Below are 24149 nucleotides of genomic sequence, written 5' to 3' on the forward strand. Positions count from 1 at the left end.
CCCCCCCCCCCCCCTTTGGTGGACAGGTTTAGCTTACCTGTGTACTCACCTGTACCAACAAGAATTGACGGCATAGTTTCTACTGTTATTGTTATATGTGGTAGTATTGATTTATAAGTAATTCATGTTGTGTCAAATGACCTCTTAAAAATTTCCGATGGGCTTGTAGTCTAAAAGCGAAAGTTGATGTTTTTCTTATATCAAAAGATCTATTTATCATAATTTCTAAATGGTAGATAGAGACTCATTTGTGTGGTATCAGCGTAGACAAATTACACACTAGATTATTGGTTATTTTGATGCCAGAGTAGGTAATGTGAAATAGTTCGACCACAAATTGATGATGATTTTTCGCTGCAAAACATATTTGTAAAAGTAACACACCTACAATAATTAGTCTCAATTAAAACTCTATTATTTAACAATGTTGATGTCTAGAAACTTAATTAATATTTTATGGGTTTGATGATATTTGCTAAAATAACTTTTAGTTTCTAAACCAGCAATTACTAATGCCTGGAATTTCTAACTGCAATTGTATGCGATATTTTTAATTTTCAAACAGATATCATTTTATTACATATAACAGGTTCTAGCTATTAGCCTTGTTTATGTCTGTCAGTTTAGAGGATAAATATCACAGAATTGGAGGAATTGCTCATAAAAATAAGAAAGTAGTATGCTGGCGCCCTTGTTGCCGCCAAACTTGTGGTATTTGGTGAAAATTTTTCTGGTTTCAGTACCTAGTACAAGTAAAAGTTTATGCATGTGAAATTGTGAAGTCATGTAGTTACATTTTGTTACTTTTATTTCACACTTATAAGCGTTTACTGCTTTTTGCATGTTTCTCAATAATTCGTTATTCCAATCGAATAAAACACGAGTTGGTGTCGTTTAATAAAAGCTAGGTACATAATGTGCTGGTGTAAACATCGATTGAGCAGGACGACGAGGGTCTACACGGGGTGCTAATTAATCTGCTGCTGATTTAAATTCTGAACGCAAACAGTAGTTTAGCACCTCAGATCAGTAGCGTCTCGGAAAAATACAATTGTTAAAAATTAAAAAAGAAATCAGTTTCTTAAATGCTAAAGTAAAAGATTAGGTCTTGAAAATTTTATTCCGTTGACAAATCAGACATTCTGCATGTAATAATATTGCACAACATCTTCTCCAAATGTAATTAGAAACTGCCAAACATAGTTTCAATTTCATCTTACAATTAGTAGATTTAATTTCAAGTCATGTTATTTGTTAATTTAGTTCAATTCAATTAGAAAGTGTAAAGTTACTTTCCTTTTTACTTGTTTTATAAAAATTGACTGAAATGTATGACATTTCAGTGCATATGCGATCGATGTTGAAAAATATAGGTATTGCTACGCTACAAAAACATTTCCGTATAAAAATTTCTTAAAAACGGTTTGATTTACTTGAATTAGACAAATGTACCTTTTTAAGGGTTTAGAGATCAATATTTTCCAAAACAAAAAATGGAGATGAAATAGTCATCTCCTAATTGATTTGCTTAATGTTGTTCAAATTTAATAGTATTTTGATCTTTCAGTATAATTTATTTAGTTAGTTTTGTGCAAAACTGTAAGATCGCAAATAAAATATGCGACAAAAAACTTCACGTTAAAACAGAAAACAAAAAAAAAACAATTTTTGATAAAATATTATTTTACAAACCTTGATTCATGTTGAAAATTCTCAAAAACGCCAACAGTTCTCCATCAATGGGTTCGGATCCCTTTCTGATGAAAAACTCGCTTGTTGGAGAGATCGATAATCTCTTCAGGAGTTCCTTTCTCTTTTCTTCCAAAGGGTCAGACCTGCTGATACCCAAGCGTATCCAGTACCCATCATGTACATTGTCTTCATAAACGAAGCTAAATATTAAGTTCATCATGATTTACTTTGACAATTTAATACACGCCGTTATAATTTTGAGTCATATCGCAAAAAAACTGAAAAAAAGTGAAACTTGAAGAAGAAATTCTACTACCACTGATGTGGTAAATACCAGTGGCGTACTAACTGTATATAACATCATCAAGCGACTCTGTATTTGAAGGGAAAGTGAATTTCTCTAAAGAAGTGGATACTATATGTAGGTACCTTTTTTAAAAAAATCATTATATATACATCAATAAAAGAATTATATAGAGGCAGCCTATAAAGTCTGTCGATATAGTACAATTATTATATACCAAATCTTGTAGGAAACTTTCTTATAGTCAAAAATAAAAAAACGGAATTGTCATTTTCGGTGGCAGACCCTGTATATGAAACAAAAAGTCTTAGTGAATCAATTTTTAGACAACTTTGTCCAATAGGAGCAGCATTTACTTTCCCAGAACCCCATTATTTTAATATATTTTCTAATATATTCGCTGCTATGTATAATAAGGGGAAGTAACATCATTTATTTGGCTCTTGGCATGGTTAATCATCCCGAGTACCCTCTCCGTTTATATAATTCCTCTTTGTGATGGATTGCCCTTATTTCGCGATCACTTACCCGTTATGTATAAATAGATCGGCATTGGTGCGGGCTCCGTAAAAAATGAAAAATTGCTCTCCAGGTTTGAAATCCTTGAGGGCCAGGCACTCGCTCCTGTCTAACTGAGGATTGTAATCAGTCGAAATCTGGAAACAATGTATATGGAAATGTAATTGTCTCCTATTAGTTTAGTAATTATAGTTAGTAGTTACAAATTATATGTATATGTAGTCAAAAAACTTTATTGCGATCGACAAAAACGGCTAAATATATGGTCGAACCGCGTGCCGCTCACAATACACAATGCTACTGACTGCCATAAAAACACGTGCCATACACTCGACCGAGCAAAGTGTCACACTCGCGCACGCATAATCGACGATGGCATTAGAGTGATCTAAAAAAAGTTGTTGCCAATTAGCCTCTCGCATCTCTCCAAGAAATTATATTTAAATGTTAGCAGATTTGTTTCATTTTGTAACTTCTCGACAGGTTTTGATTCTATTTCACAGCTGTTTCTCATTATTTTATGATGTTGTGTAAGATTTATAGAAAATTTTGCGTTAATTACTAGTCTCGTCAGAGAAATTGGCGATAAACAACTATAAAAGTCCATTAGCGTTTGATTTGAAAACGAACAAAAAATGCATTTTAGAGATTGATGAGTTTAAAGAGAAACTGACCCATAATATTCTCGTCAGAAACTCATTATACTCTTACATTTCTAATCATAAAAGTGAATAATTACAAAAGCGAACATTTTCCTAACACATGTCACAAATGGTACATTTAAATTTATATCTCTTCAAAATTCGTAAATATAAGTACTTTCAGTAATTAGGCATTGTTACGAAATTTCCAAAAAAAAATCTAGGAACAGGCGCGAAATAACGGATATTTAAAATTAATTTCAAAATTGGATTGTTCCAATTGCCAATGCAGTAGAGGTGTCAGTTATTATTTAAGGAGTTATATCGGGGTCCGAGGGAAGTAAGGAGCAAGGGGGGGGTCCTATGCTTTTCTTATGGGACTAAAACCCGCTGCCAATTTGAAAAAAATAAATTTGATTTAAAGTTGTACACACTGCAAACCTACAGACCTCGGACATCGCAGATATTGCGCGTCAAATTCGGGTAAAGATGCATACGCGTTCAAAAATGTATTGTGTGTAAACTATGTACAATATAATTATTATATATAGCAAATAGATAGTATTATCCTCGCAAAGATTTGTATCCTTTATTTAAATTCCGTAAATTATGTGAACTGGTAAAGCAACGTGAATTATGTTAATTTAGTTCTAAAGAAATGAAATGACACTCGCGTCCATCTCTCGTTCAAGTCAAAGAAAATGTTGGATGCAATTTTGAAGGTTCTGTGATAGAAATTACATTATTACTCACTGTTCGTGTTTTTAATCTCTATTTTAGTAATGTTACAAAAGTTTTGCAACTATAACTAATTTTTTAGATATAAAGTTTGCTGAGAAATATATATGTTCCTTTGTTATTCCGTACAAATGCTTTTATCTCAAGTATTACTAATTATATTAATCAGGTAAAGAAAACTTTATGTAACTCTAAATATTGCTGGGTAATGATTATGATGTTTTTATAAACCATTAAATATATTAAAAGGATTTATCAACTGTACTTTTTATTCCAATCAATATATCACAGCTTCCTAGCTCTTTTTTTAATTAATTTAGTTTTTTAAAAACATTACAAAAATTCATCTGTTGTGGATAATTTATTGTTGATAACAATGTACATTGGATTTAGGAAAAATGTATATGTTTGAAATCAATTTCGTTTTTATCAAGTATTTCAAATGTATTCCCTCCTTGCTGTCAGCTGATTGCGACGTTGCCACATTAATCCTCAAGTCAGACAGAAATGCAATTATTAGTTTCTATATAAACCTATGTTAAAATTAACAACTTTTAACAACAATATCTCAAGATCTAGATTAAAAAAAAATCAAAAAAATATGACGGTCAGAGGGAGCACTGGGTAATACGCTATATAAATTTCAAGTAAGTACATCTGTGCATTTGAGTAAATCTGATATACCTCCTTAAGGGAATATAATGTGGCGAAAAGGCTAGACGTCACTTACCGTTCCGTTTGTGTGGTTACACATGTCCCACAGAGGGATGAGGGCATTAATCATATTCCCGCCGTCCAGCGACGGGATAGTGTTCTGTCTAGTCATCACCGTGGATACTGCCCAGCTGAAAAAAGAAGAAAAAGTCACGAATGCGCTCGAAAACTGTAAACAGAAGCAATGGGGCTTTTCAGAATGGTTCAAAAGTTGAGTGACAAATAGTATAATATTCCTGTTTGGGCTATGTAAGGAATTTATTTTAGTTATCTTCCCAAAGTTGTCTGCTTAGTTAACGGAGTAGGCATAAAACTACAATGTAAGAAAACTGTGGGAAATAATAAATTTTTTAATACACCACATTTATAACATTTCGAATGTTTTTGTTTTCCATATTGCTAATTAATTCACGGTCATTTTATTAACATAATAGGGAAAGTGAAGTTTATTGTTTCATGGTGTTTATTGAAGGAATTCTCAATGTGTTCGTGTATGGAAGAAAGTATGGGAAATTTATTTGTAGTTCAAACATATAAGTTACTAGAGCGACCACATACATGCGATATGTGAAAACCTGAGTTCTTTTGAAAAGTTGTTTTATATAATTCATAAATGTTTATACATAATAATACAAGATACGTTCGCTTTTATAATTTTTTAAATATTTCAGGTCCTCTCATATGGCAGAAAGAAATTCGTAATATTTTAACCAATTCTCAATTCATATCTTAAAAATAATAATTTCTCATTACATATTACATTAAACTGGCCAATTTATAATGAGCCTTTTGTCTTTATAAACACAATACGTATAGACACATGTTTTGATTTTGAACATTTTCACCACCAAGAACGGCGGTGACAGCATTTTTAACATTAAGGCGATGTTTCGTATTGTATTAGCTATGTCCTGTCCAAATTTTGTTCGTGCAACTCTCTTGGTTTCGTCAATGCAATACCTATGTACCTATGTTTTCAGCCATGAAATTTGAATAATTCCATTTTAATGAGACATCCAAATTTGCCACCAATGAGCAGACAAAAGTTAAGAATTTTAGCAAATCAACTAGAGCATGGTGGAATTTGTGCAGAAAGAATTTTACCAAAAACAGTAACTTCAAATGAAGATAACGTGATAAATGTGCTAGCCTATTTTAATGTTCATCCAGAATCCTCAACTCGTGCCGCAGATTTAGGCATTTCATGCATGAGCGTTCATTCACAGGATGCTAAGAACTAATGATATGCATCCATACAAATTTAAGCTACTTTCTGCTCTTCATCCGGGTGACGCCGTGCAACGTTTACAATTTTGTGAAACGTTGTTAGTGCAGTTACCTTGAAACACCCTGTATATGTATTTCGGCCCACAGGCTAGAATTTTATAAAATGAAAAATAATTTTCAACTCTATCCATGTACTCTGATGGGTAATCTTAAAATAATTAAATTTGATGTATCTCTCGTTTTTGATAAGTGATATAGATATTTGTTAAAATAGTAACGATGAATTTGCCTTAGGAATTTGATAATATTAAATATAGTTTCGTTTTCGTTAAAATCGAATACTTCGAGAACTATGGCTGCACTAAAAAGGAACATATTACTATTATTCGTATTAACCTCATTTTTTTGCTCTAACCTTCCAATTATTTATTCACAAAAATTATAATGAAGAAATGCTGGTACAATTATTGGCACTACTTATAGTAGAAATAAATTGTTAACTACATGAATTAATGACAGAACAAGCCGCAATTTCCGACCAATTACCTTTTAGTTATTAGACAAATTTTATCAAGTAGCCGAAGATATTTGAATGATTGATGATGCGGATCGTAAAGTAAACCATTAATGAGGTAGATAATTAGATTGTAAGTGATTGATTATTTGAACTGCCTTGAAATTGCAGGCAGATTTAGTTGTTCATCAGTTTTTTTAGTTTTACTAAGCTATGAAAATAAATTCATTCACGGGTATACATATTTGACAGATTGGTATCGACTGTGATCTAAAATCTTTTCGCGAAGACCGATGTTTAATTTCAACAGCACTGCTCAGAATACTTAGTTATTTAAATATAAATATTGATTGTTTGTTTTGTTCATATTTTATGAAGCAGTTACCGTGAATTCAACAGCAACAATCTCAACAGGGCCAACTTCGAGGAGACGGCGTTGTAAGAGAACGAACGACTCCGCAAATAGCACAGGAAATTTTTAATGGTAGGTAAAATACGTTAATAATAAGCATTTTCAATTATCAAAACCGTTACAAGTGAGTTTGAAATTAATATTGGCTGTATTGGCGTTATCCGCTTCTTTGTCTCTTCGTCTCAATAACAGTAATAATGAATTAATAGATATAGTAACGTCTGGAAACGTTGTTGAAAACTGCGAGATAATAGCATCTTTTTATGTACGATTTCCAAAAACGCATGCACTTCATTTGTACATCTATCGGTGGAATCAGCGGTTCCAAAAAAGTTTTCAACGAATCAATGTGATAAGTAGATATTAAAAAAATATATATATTCTGTCTTAAAGGAAGGTGTGTATCATGTTTTCTAAGTTTCTCTTCTGCTGCTTACTAACTGTTTAATTGTAATTACAGTATCATACAGCAAAAATTGCATGGTACGTTGATGAAGGAAATATTAAAACCACTGATATCTTTTCTAATATAACTTCATATTTTGGTTTCCGCAATTAGGATTGCCCACCTAATAATTCTGAGTTTACACTACTGTTATTATACAACGAAACCGGTTACATTTACCGCCTTATTACCTTTTTGAAAGTAAAAATACAGTGTAATTTCATAACACATTAAAATGAATGATATGAAAATACACATAATAAAATACACATTTGTTTTACATTATAATTCTAGATCCCTTACTTTTACTTGGTATAATATTATTCGACTATAAATGAATGCTATAATCCTATAAACGAATCTTCAGAAAATTGTTACCAACTTAAAATAAAAACTGATCTGCATTTGGCCTAAAAAGAAAATAGTATTCTTTGATTAGCTTCATGTATGATAAATGATACTGATTAAGTTACTATTAAGTGCTACGACATTAGCTTTCAAATGAAACCAGATATACAGATGCCAAGTATATTAATGTTAATTAAACAGATTTTACATATTAATCATAATAACTTTCTAGTACAGTACTTACAACAGCGAACATTTATAGGAAGTAAAACAGATCACATTGACGATCATTGTTTATTCGTTCATTCTTAAAAACAAAAATTTCACTTTTTCTTAAAACTTTCATTGGAACACTTTAACATCCAGTTTAAGTACGATATTATACAACACGCGAATTTATATATGACTTAGTAAAAATTTGCTTTCTTTTCTTTAAACTAATATGTTACATACATTGTATAAGACAAAGCTTAAAAAATAATAGACTAAAACAAATGTAAACATTGTAGAATTATGGAAACTATAAAAACAGTGAACTTTCAAGGAAGGTCGAATCGTCTTAACTTTAAAGAAATCTGTAAAGTACTTCACAGTAACGTAGTAAAATAATTAAAGTGTGATGTATCACGAGGAAATGTACCAAATGTATTAGGTATATAAACAGAGCATATGTAAACCAGCAAATTCAGATGAGCGGAAATGTGAGATTCGCACAGCAGATCCTCCACAATTCACCAGCTGTATGTAATAACCAGAGATGTATTTAAAAAATTTTTAGTTTGGAAATCATATTTCATAAAAATGGAGAATGAGTGAAAACGCTGCAATCAGACGATGCATGCACAGCTTCTACACGAACAAAGAATATTTCTTACAATAGTACGAGATGAGGTTTCCACTTTCTGTGCGAGTCGTCGAGTATTAATTGTGGGATCTTCGTCAAGATTTTCCAACACTGCATCTTCAACATCTTAACGTCCTTCTCCTCGAGGAATAACACCTCCCGTATCTCGCAGTCGCTGAACGCACTGTAGGATTGTATTTGCACATACGGGGTGACGTCGTGGCCCTCGTTCTCGGTACAACCTAGTCGCCGCGAGCACATTTTCTCCGGCTGCCCCATACACTAACATCATATAGACACGTTCAAAAATAGTAAATGCATTGTTTTCTCGGTTCATTGTAAACCTAGTTTGTGCACAAACTAAAAAATTAAGCAAAGTAACAAATAAGAATCTCGTTTTTAATGTAATCGGCACGCTATTCTTATTTTTTACTTCTTTATAAAAATTACAGTCACTATCGTGGAAACAAAATAAAAACTTTTATCTTGAATCTTCCACTTTTTAACACTGATGGGTAGATGGACGATGCTTAATATTTAATAATTAAGTGAATAATGAATTCAATACAAATACAAAATCACTTGACTGCACAATTTTTTTGACAATGTATGTTTGACAATTTTTTATTATACCGACTTAAATTATAAGGTTGCATCTCGGGTCGCATTAAAACATTTTCAAAGTTTTTAATAAATAAAACAGGGTCGGCCTTCATTTTCGATGAATAATTGAACTTTAATTTACAAAAAAAACGCGAAGATAGAACTTTTTCGTATAAGAGTTTTCTATTACAAATATCATCAGGAAGATGTAGTTTAATTTTTATAGATTATATACGCCACACCCTGTATTTATACTATAAAATAGAGCGTTCTAATAAAAAAAAAATAGAAAATAACGCTGAAAAGTGATAATTTCTATTTACTAATTGACCTGTTCCAGCGATTTTTTTAAATCTGAACAGGGAAAAATGAATTTTGTTCCATTATTTTGGAATAACAAATAGTGATATTTGCAATATTGTTTGAAGATAAAATGTTTTCTTTCTAACGGTTGAGAGGTTCAGACAATACAGTGCGTAATAGAACAAAGAAATATTTCTAACCACATTTTCTGCGCAAGAGAGTTCATCTTGAATGTCTTATTGCTTATTTTTGCTTGAGCCTGCATGTGAATATTCAAACCATTTTTCGAGCAACTTTGTGAGATTACATGTTTTTTTATATTTGATAGGAAGTAAACGTTCACACATGTCCCGTATCAAAAACTATTTCAGTCTATCTCGGCAGATAAACAGAATTACTACGTGACGGAAACAACATACATAACAGTTCATACAGTAGTCAAACGCATTTCCGATGATGAAACATCTCTGCTAAGTACGTACGAGCCTCGGCATTTATAAATACGATTTAGACCAGACAGTTATCACCCTGACAATCCATTGGGAAACATTTGTAGAGTATTATCATTGTCGCCCGCCGTTTTAAGTTGTGACGTGACTTTTTTCCGCTTTCTGTCACATCCTCGATGACCTTGAGGTTTATTTTGTTCGGAATTAGTTCAAGAATCACGACACAATGGCAGATAACTGATTAAGGCATAATAATAAGCGCTACTGCTAAAAATTGGGCTTAATCTTCTAATAATAAACAATGCAAACTTGACTATAATTATCAACATCGTGGAGGTTGTTTCAATGAAATGTAGGTCAATAATTTCTTGCACATAATAAAAATGATACTGAGTAGCACATTTTTTAAACAAAATATGTATATAAAGCATCTTGGAAGACCATGTATGCGAACTAACAGAATTTTGAGATTAAGGCGAACTGGTTTATATTATTGTAAAAAAAGAATGCGAATATTTATAGTAAAATACTTACTTACTAAAAAGCGTTTTATATTAAGCCCAATAATTTTACAATTTTGAAAAAATATCGAGAAAGATGCACCGTCAAATTTGACAAAAGTGTATAATTTAGTGTATAATAATTTACGCACTCATTCAAAATTTTATTATTAAATTATATTTTTAAATTCCACATATTAATATCTAGAGAAAACTTGGCTGTACGAAGAAATGTGACCTTAATTGACCGGTTTTGGCCAAATAAAACTGAGTGCTTAGTGGTTTTAAAGCTTTCCCTGCCCCTGCTGATATTTAAAGTACGATGTTTTTTTACGTTATGCCGTGGCGTATGTATCTGGTTGCCACCAGTTACAGATTTACATTACCACACTTCCTTAGCTTTATCTAGAAGTCTTTGACTTACTCTTTGTTGTTCTCAGGCTAGACTCTGTGGTAGTAGATCCGTTATCAAAACCCCTAACGGTCTTAAAACCAACAAGAACCGAAATGAACATCAAAGGTTGTGATAGCAAGTCTGCTCCCATAGAGACTAGCCTGAGAACAACAGGATTCCTAGCTAAAGCTAAGGAAGTGAGATGTAAGTCTGTAATCGGAGTCGAACAGGTACAAAGACAATGCTACAGCAACCGGAAGAAACATCCTATTTGAAACAAATACTTCAACCTTTTCTTTTTCGACTACTGCAATTTCAAAATTTTTGCAATGTTTTTTGGATTTTGTTAATTTCTGACTTCAGAAATATAAAATTGAAAATACAGATAGCCTTTGAAAAAATAAAATTGATGGTAACTGCTAAACGGCGATGCGTCTTAAAGAAGATCTTTTACATTTTTCAAAAAATGATCAAAATTAATGTGTTATTGTTGACCGAATTATGCAACTATCTCAAAAATCAATGTTTTGTGACGTGACGGATCTTAAATGAGCATGCTGAACGATTTATTGTTTTCCGTTCCCAAATTTATGGTTCACATTTTACGCAATAGTAAAAGAATCTCATGCTCAATAAGAGCATTGTCATAATTTATAATTACTTAATTTAATAAGTGAAATTATTAAATTTCCCTTAACTAAAAACGAAGATCCACTAATTAACAAATTTAAATATTTGCACTTTCACGATGTTATTCAACAAAAACTTGCCACGTATTTTCGTTTTGAAATTAAATGGAAACTTGAAAATATCACGATAGCAATTTTATTTAAAACTTTCTAGCTGTAAAATATTTAGAAAACACATTTACACATTGCGTAAAAATTGTAAAAAAAAACAAGATTTTAAATATAATTAGTGCCGAGGTTAATATTATTATAGCAGTTGACATTCGATTATAAAAAAATGGAGCATTTGCATGCCTAATAACAAGTTAGCGGAAGCATTTCGTTTTTAAGGGCATGAAGCAATTTATTTACATATCTACGACTATTTGGTTATTTTTAAATCTCATTTCAAAAAACCTTAATCATTTGACATTGGTATTAGAATCAGGAATCTTAGAGGGTTATTATGTGACACTGAATATACACAATAGAATAGCAAAATCTCAAATAATAATAATATCTCTACTTTTCATTCTAACTACGAGAATTAACCCAGAAGTCGGAGACTTGTGCGGGAGAGGAGGCGACATATTATTATTACGCAGGCCGCATTTGCGCCCAGGAACGACTTATGTTGGTAGGCCCTAACCACCATTCAGTGCAGGAATGAGGGAAACCTGGAAAACCTCATTAATTATGGGGGTGGTCAAATGCCAACCGGTGTCAATCTCTCACATTGATCCAAGCCAACATTCTTCCACCCTACCATACCTGCACAGAGGGTGCCAATCCTCCGTACAAGCATAGCTAATATATTATTAATCAAGAGGCATTTCCTCTTGAAAACAAAGATTTTTTTTCAACATGTGATGTACAAGGAAACAGTAGTTTTGTTTCTGAAATCACAAAATTTGAGCGATTGAAATCTGTAAGATCCCAAGTGTTGATTGGAGTGGATCTAAAATTTAAAAATTACTTCCGCAATTTAGGTATCATTAATCATAATTTATATGTAAAAATAAAGTATACATATTGTGGCTTCGTCCCACCTTATATAAGATTAATTAAATTTATGGCAATAAAAAGTGATTCAAATGGTATTCATCAAGCCTTTCAATTTCTCTTAGTGTCTAATTATTCTAAATTCAGAACGTGTCTACATATGTCCATTAGGTGTTATTATTATCTATCTAGCTCCAATTTTCAGGAAGTCCAACAAATTACATTATTAGTCTATCAGACAATACCTACATGGTGTTAGAAGTTTGACTGCCTTAATTTTAACAGACGATAGAATACATTAAAATAAACAAGAAAACCTTATATGACATGGCTCCTAAACTCCGACCATTTCCGAGAAAAAATCAATACCTCCAACTTGATGTACAAAAGTTCGATTAATTAAGGAATATTGACATAACTGCGTGCACGGAATACCACAAAATACAATGTTTATCACCTTTTTGAACTTCTTTATGCTTAATTCTAAAAAATCAGTAGCGTTCGATAAAATTCATATGGAGCAACGTGACAACGGCGCGGCGGATAATAGTCCAAGCATTCTGTCACGGATTAATGTTAAATTTGCAGAAATTATTACCTGAACAAAAAAAATATGTACGTATAGAAAATTAAATTTTAAATTGAGTTTTTTATTCTTTAAACTCGATCCAAAATGGCGAACATGGTTAAAAAAGTCGCAAAGTTGCAAAAAACGGTTTTTCTAAAATAACTAAAAAAATATAGCACAGATTGAAAAATTTTAAATGAGAAATTGTAGGTTTTAAAAAGATCTATCAACTGATTTTTTGAAAGTGTCGATTGCTTTGTTACTATTCGAGATATATCGAAAAAACCGATAAAAATCTTCTCTTTTCTCTTCTTCTATAACTCGTTTACATTTACGTGCCCATATTTGCTATTTACGCCAAGCATAGCCCACGGCAAGCCAAAAAAGTGCATTTTTGAAAAATTTAAAAATATTAATTATTTTTCGAGATATATCGATTTTTTGAAAAAAAGGTGCTCTCGAAAATTGGCTAGATCTTCTCAGCGGATAGCCCTACAGTAACGATTTTTGGTTTGTTTTCTTCGTTAAGAGTTATATTATCATGCTGTTTAAAAATATTGACGATTTTATCAATTTCAAGAATAAAAAAATGACTATGAAAAAGTTGCACTTTTTTTGGGTATGTTTTTTTCAAATAACTATTGCAGTAAATAGCAAATATCGGCACGTAAATTTAAACGAGTTATAGAAGAAGAGAAGAGAGAAGATTTTTAACGATATATCTCGAAAAGTAACAAAGCAATCGATACTTACAAAATATCAGTCGATAGATCTTTTTAAAACCTACAACTTCCTCATTTAAAATTTTTCAATCGATGCTATATTTTTTTAGTTATTTTAGAAAAACCGTTTTTTGCAACTTTGCGATTTTTTTAACCATGTTCGCCATTTTGAATCGAGTTTAAAGAACAAGAAACTTTAAAATTTAATTTTCTATACGGTCATATTTTTTTTTGGTCCAGGTAATAATTTCTGTAAGCATTTCTCTATAATGCTTTGACTATAACACGAGGTACCTACTAAGCTGTCCAGCAATAAGCAATTCAATTGGATCTGGAATTGAACCGTGTCTGACTGTTTTTTGCGTACCACTATTCCCTTTTCTTGAGGTGTTTTCCAGCGAGTGCGCGAAGGTGTAGTGCGTGCATCGAAAATGGTGGTGGACATTTTGAGCATATGCCAAATCGAACTGTGAAAACTGCAGGTTTCTAACTCATACGGTTTAGACGCTATCTAGCCCCATTTAGAGAGCTGAAATCGTGTTTTTTTTTCAAAACGGTAACTTTTAAATACCATGTTCATTTAATAAACTCTACCTAATATTAAACAAGGAATTCAAAAACTCAATAATATACAGGGTGTTCTATTTAAAATAATAAAGTTATGGAACACCCTGTAAATAATTCCAGACAACTTTTATTAAAACCATTTTTTTATAAATTTTACAGTTGCAGAGTTACAGAAGGTAGTCTTCGGTAGAACATCCTGTATATTTATCAGATTTTTTTAGTATCAGCTCCGTAAACATATTAGGCGCAGTACTTAGCGAACACCCTATACAGTGAAAACACCAATTTATGTTAATGTAACAAACCCATTTTGTTACAAGAAGTACCCCTGCCTGTCGGAATATGACACAACATTATCAATTATCATAAAAAAGAAATCGGCTCTGTCGGATCGAAATGCACGCCATGTGCTTGATGTGCGGTTTCATTATGTTTACACGCATTTTCCTTTATGGTAATTTGTCGGAGATAGTCCGTCGCTGATATAGCGATTTTATAGATGAGGTGAAAGTGGTGTAAAAAATGAAAATGTTTTGTCACCTCGCTGTATTCGCGGCCTTGAATGAGGCCAATCGTTATTTGATTTAGACTCGTAAAAGCAAATGAAAGTACTTCGTCATTCGAGTGGTCACCTACCACGGATTTTTGCGATTGTCTTATGTAACGCAGACCCGAGCAGAGAAATGCATAGGTTAGGTTAGGTTAACTTTATAAGTTAAAATTGCTTTATAAACAAAGAAGTTATTGCAAAATTAAACGGAAAAAGTGCTATTTCTTTAATTGTTAATAACTTTTTAAATAATTAATAAAATCTTATCAAACTTTCCCAAAATGTGAGTTTTTCTATCTTTAAGGCATGTGCAAAAGATGGGCTCGATCGGTCAAATAGTTTTTGCAAAATTCCATTTATTTATACCATTTTTGCAAAAAGGCCCATTTTCAAATTACTATTCTGGGGGCAGGGTTATGACTAAAACATTCTTCTTGGGCTCATTTTCTTCGAAGGGACACCAAGTATCCTCTAGTTAAAAAAAATTATAATTTTTTTTCAAATTTAGTTGTATATAATTGTTACCAAATAGAAGGCACTTTTTCCCCTAATAAACAAATAAAATAACTCCGCGGCTTTTAACTTTTGAAAGAAGTTATATACACCATTCGAAAGCTCGTAAAAAAACCTACAAATTGAAAAAAAAACAAGTTTCTACGACCAATAGGTCCGGCGTTAGAATTTTTTTTTTTAATCACAGAGCAATTTGTTATAAACATTTAGACCTGAAATTTTAACATTTTGTAAATGAAGGCTTAAACTTTATGCCCTGTTAATTTTAATTGAATTTGCCTATAATTGATCAATCCAGAGCCAGTCAAAGTAAGGGTACGCGGCAGTAGCCCTTCGGGGAGTGGTGGATCTTCCTCTCAACCAGGAAAAAACTGACAATGTCAAATTTGTCTTCTTCTATGTAACGTAGAACCTTCATTTTTTAATGTGGGGTAGCTCGACGAACAAATTACTTCTGAATTATTTCTATCCTTGTAAAACCGCCCCCTACCCACCTAAAAATGAATTTTTTGAAAAAAAAAAATTTTTTTTGCATTTAATTTTATTTGAAGTGTTTTAGACAATAGTTCCACAATAAAAAAATGTCAAATTTATTTTAACCCTTAAAAATTAATTTAACCTCCTCAACCCCCAAATTGAAGTTGAAAATAATGAATTGTAAAAAAAATTCTACTGTCAGTATCTATGGAAATATTTTATATATTTTTATACTAATTATAAATAAATATATTAATAATAATTTTACAAAATAATTAATCTTTTAATCAATATACAAAATCCATAATTATATAAAATGTATGAAAATATAAAAAAATAAAAATATTGATTTTTTTGGGGGTTGAGGGGGTTAAATTAATTTTGAAGGGTTAAAATAATTTTGACAACATGTACCAATGTTTATGGGTCTTTTTTAGCTCAATTCATACACATGAGGCCTGTAAATTTTGAAATCGATCTGTAGAACTGTTTTCCTTTCCTGAATCTCAGTTTTATAAAAAAATTAAAATAACAGGTTTATTGCTTCAATTAATCATGATTAAGATGAAAAAAAATGTTTGCGTTGTTTTTCTCACAATTTCGCGTTATATGCTCATCAAATACCGAAAAAAAATCAACATTTTGAAAAAAAATCAATTTTGAAAAAAAATCTAATTTTTCAAAATTTTTTTGCGTTATCATTTTTTAAATTTCACATTGAATATTTCAAATGTTCAAATGTTTAAATTTAAAAAAAAATATTGAAATTTAAAAATATTCAGTAAATTATGTTGAATCAGTTTTAATGCGATTTTTTTTCGCATGCCGTATTTCATCGACTTAAAAATTGAATTAAGTTGATATCCCCAAGTGAATCTTCATGCATTTTTTTACACGCTATACGATTTATTGATCCTTTTTACGAAGGTTCTCAAGCTTTAAAAAAACAGTTTTTTTCAAAACTGCAAAATTTTTTAATTGAAAAAAAAATCTTAAATTTTATTATCAAATTTATTTTTTCGACATTTGATAATTAAATTCAATGTGAAAATTGAGAAAAACAACGCAAAAAATTTTGAAAAATTTGATTGTTTTTTCAAAATGAAAATAAATCCCACGAACAACCCATGAACGCAGATATCTCCTCCCTTTATTTGCACGTCTTGTTTGATATATTTATTCTGCATTGTTAAATTAACATTTACTCAAGAGATACGGTTCAGTATACCCATTAGGAGGTTCATTTCTAATACCTTTATCGCCAGACGGTCGAGCGATAATGATGGAGGTCATTCATAGTTTTCCCAGAGTCTAATGCTGTAATCTAACATACCTATTAGCAAGAACCGTACCATTTATAGCTCCACTTCTATTTGAAGATTATGTCATAAAAGCTATTCTCTTGGAACTTATCGCACATTCCTAAAATATACCTGCCGATTTAGAAACCACTTTAACACCCTGTCCGGAATTTTTGGCGCTGCAGGTAGATATAATTGTAAAAAAAATCGTAAGCGAAGTAATTCAATACATATAAGTATCCGTTAAAAGACATAATCATAATTGTAAGTCTTAAAACAGGAAGTTGAAAATTTACGAATTATGAAATAATTGACTAAAACATTTTTCAAAATTTAATTTGAATAAAAAAGACTTGATGTAGTAGCGTCTTAAATTAATTGGTTATTTTGTGATATTGAAAAGTAAAAGATATTAAATAATCTAAGAATACTAAATAACCCCTTTGACTAAAAGGGGTTAATTTTGTACTTGTTTCCGTCTAACCAGAAATATCTCAAAATGAGAAGATGCATAATTATTCTTAATTTCCTTAAAAACACTGTAAAACTTGATTCAGATGATCTCATTTGTTAAAAATGTGTCAAACGTAAATAACTGCCGTATCGTGTGGATGCTGCCTATCGATATATTCAATTTTATTTCCTAATTCAAATATGATTTAAAATGTGAATTTTTTAAATTTAAGGGGCTTTTTCCTATTTTCCAGCTTTTCTTGGTTAGGTAGGTTCCGTTCACAGCATCAGATTCAGTAGGAAATTTTACATCGGAAATAGTATCTTGAGTATGTTTCTCGAGTAATTACAGCTTACAATATGAAGGGAAAAAGTCGAAAAAAAAATGAGAAATTAATTTGTTTAATTAATTAATGTTTATTTATTTATATATTTTCGAACAGCCCAACTTGTCTGGCATTTTTAATTTGAGTTTGTAAGTGTATTTTTTATTAAAAAACGAATTGCCAGACAAAAAAATGACACTGAAGTTTTCATTAATTTTTTTACAACTACATATTTAATTTAATTTAATTTAATTTTTAATTTTCGAACAACCCAACTTGTCTGGCGTTTTAACCTGAAGTATAAATATGTATTTTCAATAGAAATGTAAGATGCCAGACAAAAATAAATCGTTTAAATTAGAAAAAAAAAGAAAACCAAGTTTTCGTTAATTCTTTTTTAACTTTTTAATTCAGTTATACATTTTCGAACAGCTCAACTTGTCTGGCATTTGTATGTTGTGTTTATATGCGCATTTCTAATTGAAATGCAAAATGCCAGACAAAAATAAATTATTGAAATTTTTATAAATTTTTTCACGCCTTTTTTATTTATTTATAAATTTTTGAACCGGCCAATTTGTCTGGCCCTCTTTTTTTGTACATTAAGATCACTGAAAAATGTTAAAAATGTTCACATAATTTTCCGCAGAGATACTCGACTCCGAACATTGGAAACCGTCTGGCAATTTATTTTTATATAATTTTCATAACAAAATTTTCATTGTTTCTATTGCCAGACAAAAAGTAAACGATGCTTTTTTTTTCTTCTTGCAAGTTTACGCCTATGAACCACCCTTTCGGCTATTTAAAACGGTCTGGCATATGAAAATTGTTATGTACTTATTAATGTCTATTTTTGCATCAACTGCCAGACACTTTTAAGATGTGAAAAACTAATTATTTTATGCAAAAGGAAATTAATTTTCCAAATTATCGAACACCCTTAAAACCACCTTTATTTTCATTAACTAACTTACCTTTTTCATACCTCAAAATGCCAGACATTTTTCGATGACGCCACAGCCATGTGCGCTAGCTCACGGACTATATGGCCAATTCTTAATAAAACATCCTGTATGTGTATTATATATACAGAACAATTTGTCCTGATAACAGCGAAGGAAAGAGATAATTCTGATGGCAGACTATAATTATATTCAAAGTACACCACCCTCTGATAAACTGATAACTCTTCAAAAGGACAAAACGCAAATTTTTGGAGAAAGCTTTCGAAACCTACCACCAAACAGGTAATGTTAAGCTAATTGTAAATAAGCCACCAACAAACAACCAAAGCAGTCTTACCCCACCACTTGTGAAAGGACTAAGAAGATACGCACAAGCACATGGTCGTAGATGTATCATTCTTGATCATCCATTCGGTTTACTGCAACACTCGCTTTTCGGTATAGTAGAGAACAGAGCTGTCAGTAAAGCAGTATCGACATCGTGTTTTGTTATTATTTTTTCACACCGGCGTTGTTAAGGAGTTCTTGTCGTGGTTTTTCGTTGATCACCTGTGACTGGTATCCGGCAATGTGGAAGTGGTTGGAATTTGTGATTTTCTTGACGATTTTCTGTGCCGTTCTCGGGGAGGATTTTAGCGATCAGGACGCTTTTCGGGAATCTCGCGGCACGAGCGAAATTGATCGAGAGGTTTGTATAATTTGAAATAGCTTTGGGAACAACGGAAACGTAATTTGTTTTTCATTACTTTTCATAAAATTATGAAAGAAATAAATATTTTTTCCAGATTTTTTAGTTATAACAATAATAAATTCTTAAATCAGAACAAATTCAAAGAAAAAAATCATGTTACCTATATTTAATTCTTAAAATTAATTTTCGTTAAATCAGTTCTTTTTAAATATTATTAGAACAAATCCTCCACTAAGCACCTGATTTTGGATGTACATACATCCCAGAAAATTAAAAACTTTTTTCCTTGAACATATTAAACTTTCTACATTAAAAAAAATAAAGAATAACTCGAAGCCAAGGGTTCTATTTTTAACTGTAACGCAGAATTTTCAAAACGTTGGCATCTATAGTAAAAAAAATACGATTTTCTCCGAAATTACGGAAGAGGTATGAATAATATTTCCGCTTCAGTCCTTTGTGAGTGAGATGTAACCTACAAATTGTGTTATATCTAAATTGTCACATATATATTAGTCCGTAGACTAGTTTCCACAATATTATTTGTTAAACAAGAGTAACCTTTTCTATCTCTTTGCAAAATACCAACGCACAATGTAAATTTTTTATGATATCAAGTATCAGTAATATTTGTATTATTGAACAAATATCTGAATAATTGTTCATTTGATGAACTTTAGGGCTCGAATATTTATTTAAATTGTATAGCGTAGTGATACCGTACGTATCTACTACCTATGTCAAAAAACTCGTAAGATCCTCTTTAAGCATTGATTTACCAATAATTTTTATATAATAATATGAAAACTATTATTATAGTGCCAGTGATAAGCTAGACTCTGAATCTTTGATACGTTTCTTAATGTATGCCAATAATAAACATTAGAAAGGAGGTAGAACATTTTCTAAGAAAATTTCTCTAATCTATAGATAATATTACAAATATTTGTATTTGATAACCGGGAAAATAGTAGAATAAGAATTTCAATAACATATTTCTATTTGCTTTTACATAATAAAGTAAATTGTCCCACAATCTTGTCCTAAATTGATTTACATGTGCTTTCAGACAAAACAGTACATTTCATGTTAATATGAGAAATTTGCAGAAACGTTAATATACATAATAATATATATAATATTCATAGTACATGCAATTAAAAAATATATTAATTTGACCATATTTTCAATTTCAATTTTTTGTATACTGGTTATTGCAGGTACACTTCAGTGCTAGTTCGAGCATGATTTCATTTGACAAGGTCTTTTAGAAACGATATTTTTAAATGTGTTTGAATTAGCATTAGCTAATGGCTTTAATTTTTTTTCAAACAATCATCTTCAAAAATGGACAACTTGGAATAAGATGACTCTATAAGATTTTTTTACGACCTTTAATATTAATAATTTGTATATGCTGTATCATATTAACTTTTTAATTTTTTGAAAAATGGCAAATAAAAAGCTATAATCAATTTTCTAATCAATTATATCCACTAAAGCCCTTTAGGATTTTAAATTTTTGATCACTTATTTTCGCAGGTGCAGTTTGTTATCAATAGCAAATGATAAAATACAAGATGATTCACAAACGGTGACGGTCAAAAATGAAACCTCGTTTTCTTTGGTGACTTTTAAGGGGAGTCTTTCCTATACAGTTTTTTCCTAGGTCGCTTCGTTAAAAAGAAACAAGGCGTTAAACTTATTTTTTTTTTATTTTTTAAATAATTTAAAAACTAGTAAGTGAAATAATTTGAAATTGGACACATATTAAAATCTGGGGCCTCTAAAATTTAGATGCACCAGTGACAGTGATACAGGGTGGCATATTTTTCTAAATAAAATACTACGCCCCTGCTCTATGGTAACTCTCTTATGTTTTTCGAAAAAACCCTGATTTTCGAGTAAAACCTAAAAACGAACTGAAAACACTTTTACCTAAACGTGACAAACACTAATCATTCGGTTATTTAATCGAATAAAGAAATTCATAACATTGTCATCATTTTAATGATTTTATTTGAACAAATGCTCAAAAATATCTTTTTAGTAACGAAAATGTAATTTGTTCGAAATTTATTGTTGCTTGAATCTGATTCTTTTTTCTAACTGCTCAGGTGTATTAATTTATTCACTGTATATCAGCCGTTTAACAACACCCCACAAAACCCAGTGGGTTGAGGTCCGGTGTTTTCAATTCGTTTTTAAGTTTTTCTCGAAAATCTGGCTTTTTTTTTTCGAAAAATATAAGAAAGAAGTAATTTGTACAAAATATTTCACCGATTCCCTGTATCTCCGCCACTGTACACCCTGTATCTTTTTAACGAAGCGTCCTAGATAAAAACTTTATAGGAAAGACTCCCCTTAAAAATCACCACAGAATACGGGGTTTCATTTTTGGTCACAGTTTGTGAATCACCCTGTATATAAAGCTTAACTGAAAAAAAAATATGTAAAAAAAGACTTTTGAAGTTGTAACACCGTTAGTATTTGAAATAGTATATAATTTATTTAAACATTAAGGTCACTCAGGGCCTCTTAAAATAAATGCCGGCCAAATGGCAAAATTCATTAAAAAATTACTTTCGCACCCTGTATCTTAACCCTGTATAATTTGGATACCGTACATTTGTACTAGTCACTCAGAATTTAAATGTAAAACCAACCAGTTAAAAGACATATTTTTGAAGCTCTTGTAATTTTAAACGAGAATAAATCGTATTTGATTGAAAGATCCCACGATAAAAGCATCATTGATTCAGGATTCGGGGGTTTCAATTTTCCCAGACTGCAGTAATTAGAATCACAGAAATCACAACCAGCTGTTGAGAAAAAAAAGTAAGGAAGCACGCGTGGAGGTTTCCTGTCACCCAGTCTGAAGTTTTCAATTAATATTCCGTTGCATTGCAGTCGCATATCTGGTTTTGTGGTAGTCGCCCAACATGACGATTTCATTATTGAAATGTCTGAGAAAGATATCTGTCCAAATGTCGCATATCTTAGTACGTTTCGATTACTTCATTGTTAGTCCATTAGCTTTTCTAATCGTCTAAACATTTAGATCGGTCACAGGCTACTATTTTAAGTGCTTCGAAATAGGGCCGTAAGTAACATTTATTATATCTCTGAATTTTTATGATTTTGTAACAATTTATAGAGATTTATCTTAAATTGTTAAATAGTACTTATTTTTCTATATTTTTTTTGCCAAATTTTATTGTCTGCAGATATAGATGTTTTTTTCTTCGAAAAAAGTTTTTACTCACCAAAAGTTCCCAAAAATTTCATTCCATACTAATTTAATATCAGTTATCCAAATTTTATATTCATTTATTTTATTATCAGTGTTATCACACAAAGTGTTTAAGCACTTTAAAACCAGGAAATTATATCACTTAGTACATCATATTAATATAAAATAATTATTGAAAAACATGTAAGAGTGTATAAGACAGAACATAATAGTATACAGACAAAAGTGTAAAATATCAAAGTAATAATAAATATAAATGGTTTAAACTGAGATTGTTTATAATTCAATTTTCTCACATGCAATGGGATAACATTTAAAAAATGTATACCAATGTAACCCGTTCCAATTCTAGTTTTACTCAATCTCAAAAAGTTTCCTGATAAGTTATCCTTAGATCTAACATTGTGAGAGTGAACTTCACTTCTACTCTGAAAAATATTTAACTTATATTTTATGTATCTATAGCAAACATTGCAGTATGTACATTGATGGAACTGAGAATATTTAATTTAATAAATTGATTTTTGCAGTCATATCTTTAACTACGATCTGAGATAATCCTAATTAGCCTCACATTCAATCTCTCGCAATGAAAATATCATGGTCTGGGACTTAGATATATTTAAGCAAAGCTTATTAGCGGTAAATCATTCCTTAACAGTTAACCGAGTCTGAGGGATTATATTAATTAAATCTAGAAGTATTTTACTTCTTACTGACAGACATGTCTCATCAGCAAACAAAATTNGTAATATAAAAGGATCACAATTAAAAAAGGACAATAAATTAAATATGGCTAAAATCACTTGTTAAAAAGGTACAATCAAAAGGCATTTTGTAGAAGATATTTTTTCATTTTATTTTTTAATTGTTTATAATTCAGATTTCTCACATGCAATGGGATAACATTAAAAAAATGTACACCAATGTAACCCGTTCCAATTCTAGTTTTACTCAATCTCAAAAAGTTTCCTGATAAGTTATCCTTAGATCTAACATTATGACAGTGAGCTTCACTCCTACTCTGAAAAATATTTAATTTATATTTTATGTATCTGTAGCAAACATTGCAGTATGTACATTGATGTACATGATACAATAAATTGATTTTTGCAGTCGTATCTTTTAACTACGATCTGAGATAATCCTAATTGCTTTTCTCTGCTGCGCGAACACATTCATAGCAGAAATGGCATGACCCCACACAATAAGTGCATACGATATGTGAGAATGAATACAGCCATAATATGCTGTCACTGGAATGTTCACTGAGACCTTACTTGCAAGGCTACGAAGTAAGTACATGTTCTTCGACATTTTTTTGCAAATATAATGTTCCCAAATCAATCTAGAATCCAGATAAACTCCCAAGAACAAACTCAGAATTAGCCTCACATTCAATCTATCGCAGTGAAAATATCATGGTCTGGGACTTAGATATAT

General features: G+C 31.0%; 1 protein-coding gene across 1 annotated transcript in view; it reads right to left on the reverse strand.

The window, feature by feature from the left end:
• Positions 1-24149, reverse strand: part of LOC108917476 (histone-lysine N-methyltransferase setd3) — a 37802-nt gene that overhangs the window by 2282 nt on the left and 11371 nt on the right. The window contains exons 2-4 of the mRNA XM_018724096.1: positions 4625-4739; positions 2525-2652; positions 1693-1892 (exon numbers count right to left, since the gene is read on the reverse strand). Coding sequence (XP_018579612.1) covers positions 1693-1892; positions 2525-2652; positions 4625-4739 — 443 coding nt within the window. The remainder of the gene's footprint in view (positions 1-1692; positions 1893-2524; positions 2653-4624; positions 4740-24149) is intronic.

The sequence above is a fragment of the Anoplophora glabripennis genome, unplaced genomic scaffold (assembly GCF_000390285.2).
Source record: "Anoplophora glabripennis isolate ALB-LARVAE unplaced genomic scaffold, Agla_2.0 scaffold4, whole genome shotgun sequence".
NCBI lineage: Eukaryota > Metazoa > Arthropoda > Insecta > Coleoptera > Cerambycidae > Anoplophora > Anoplophora glabripennis.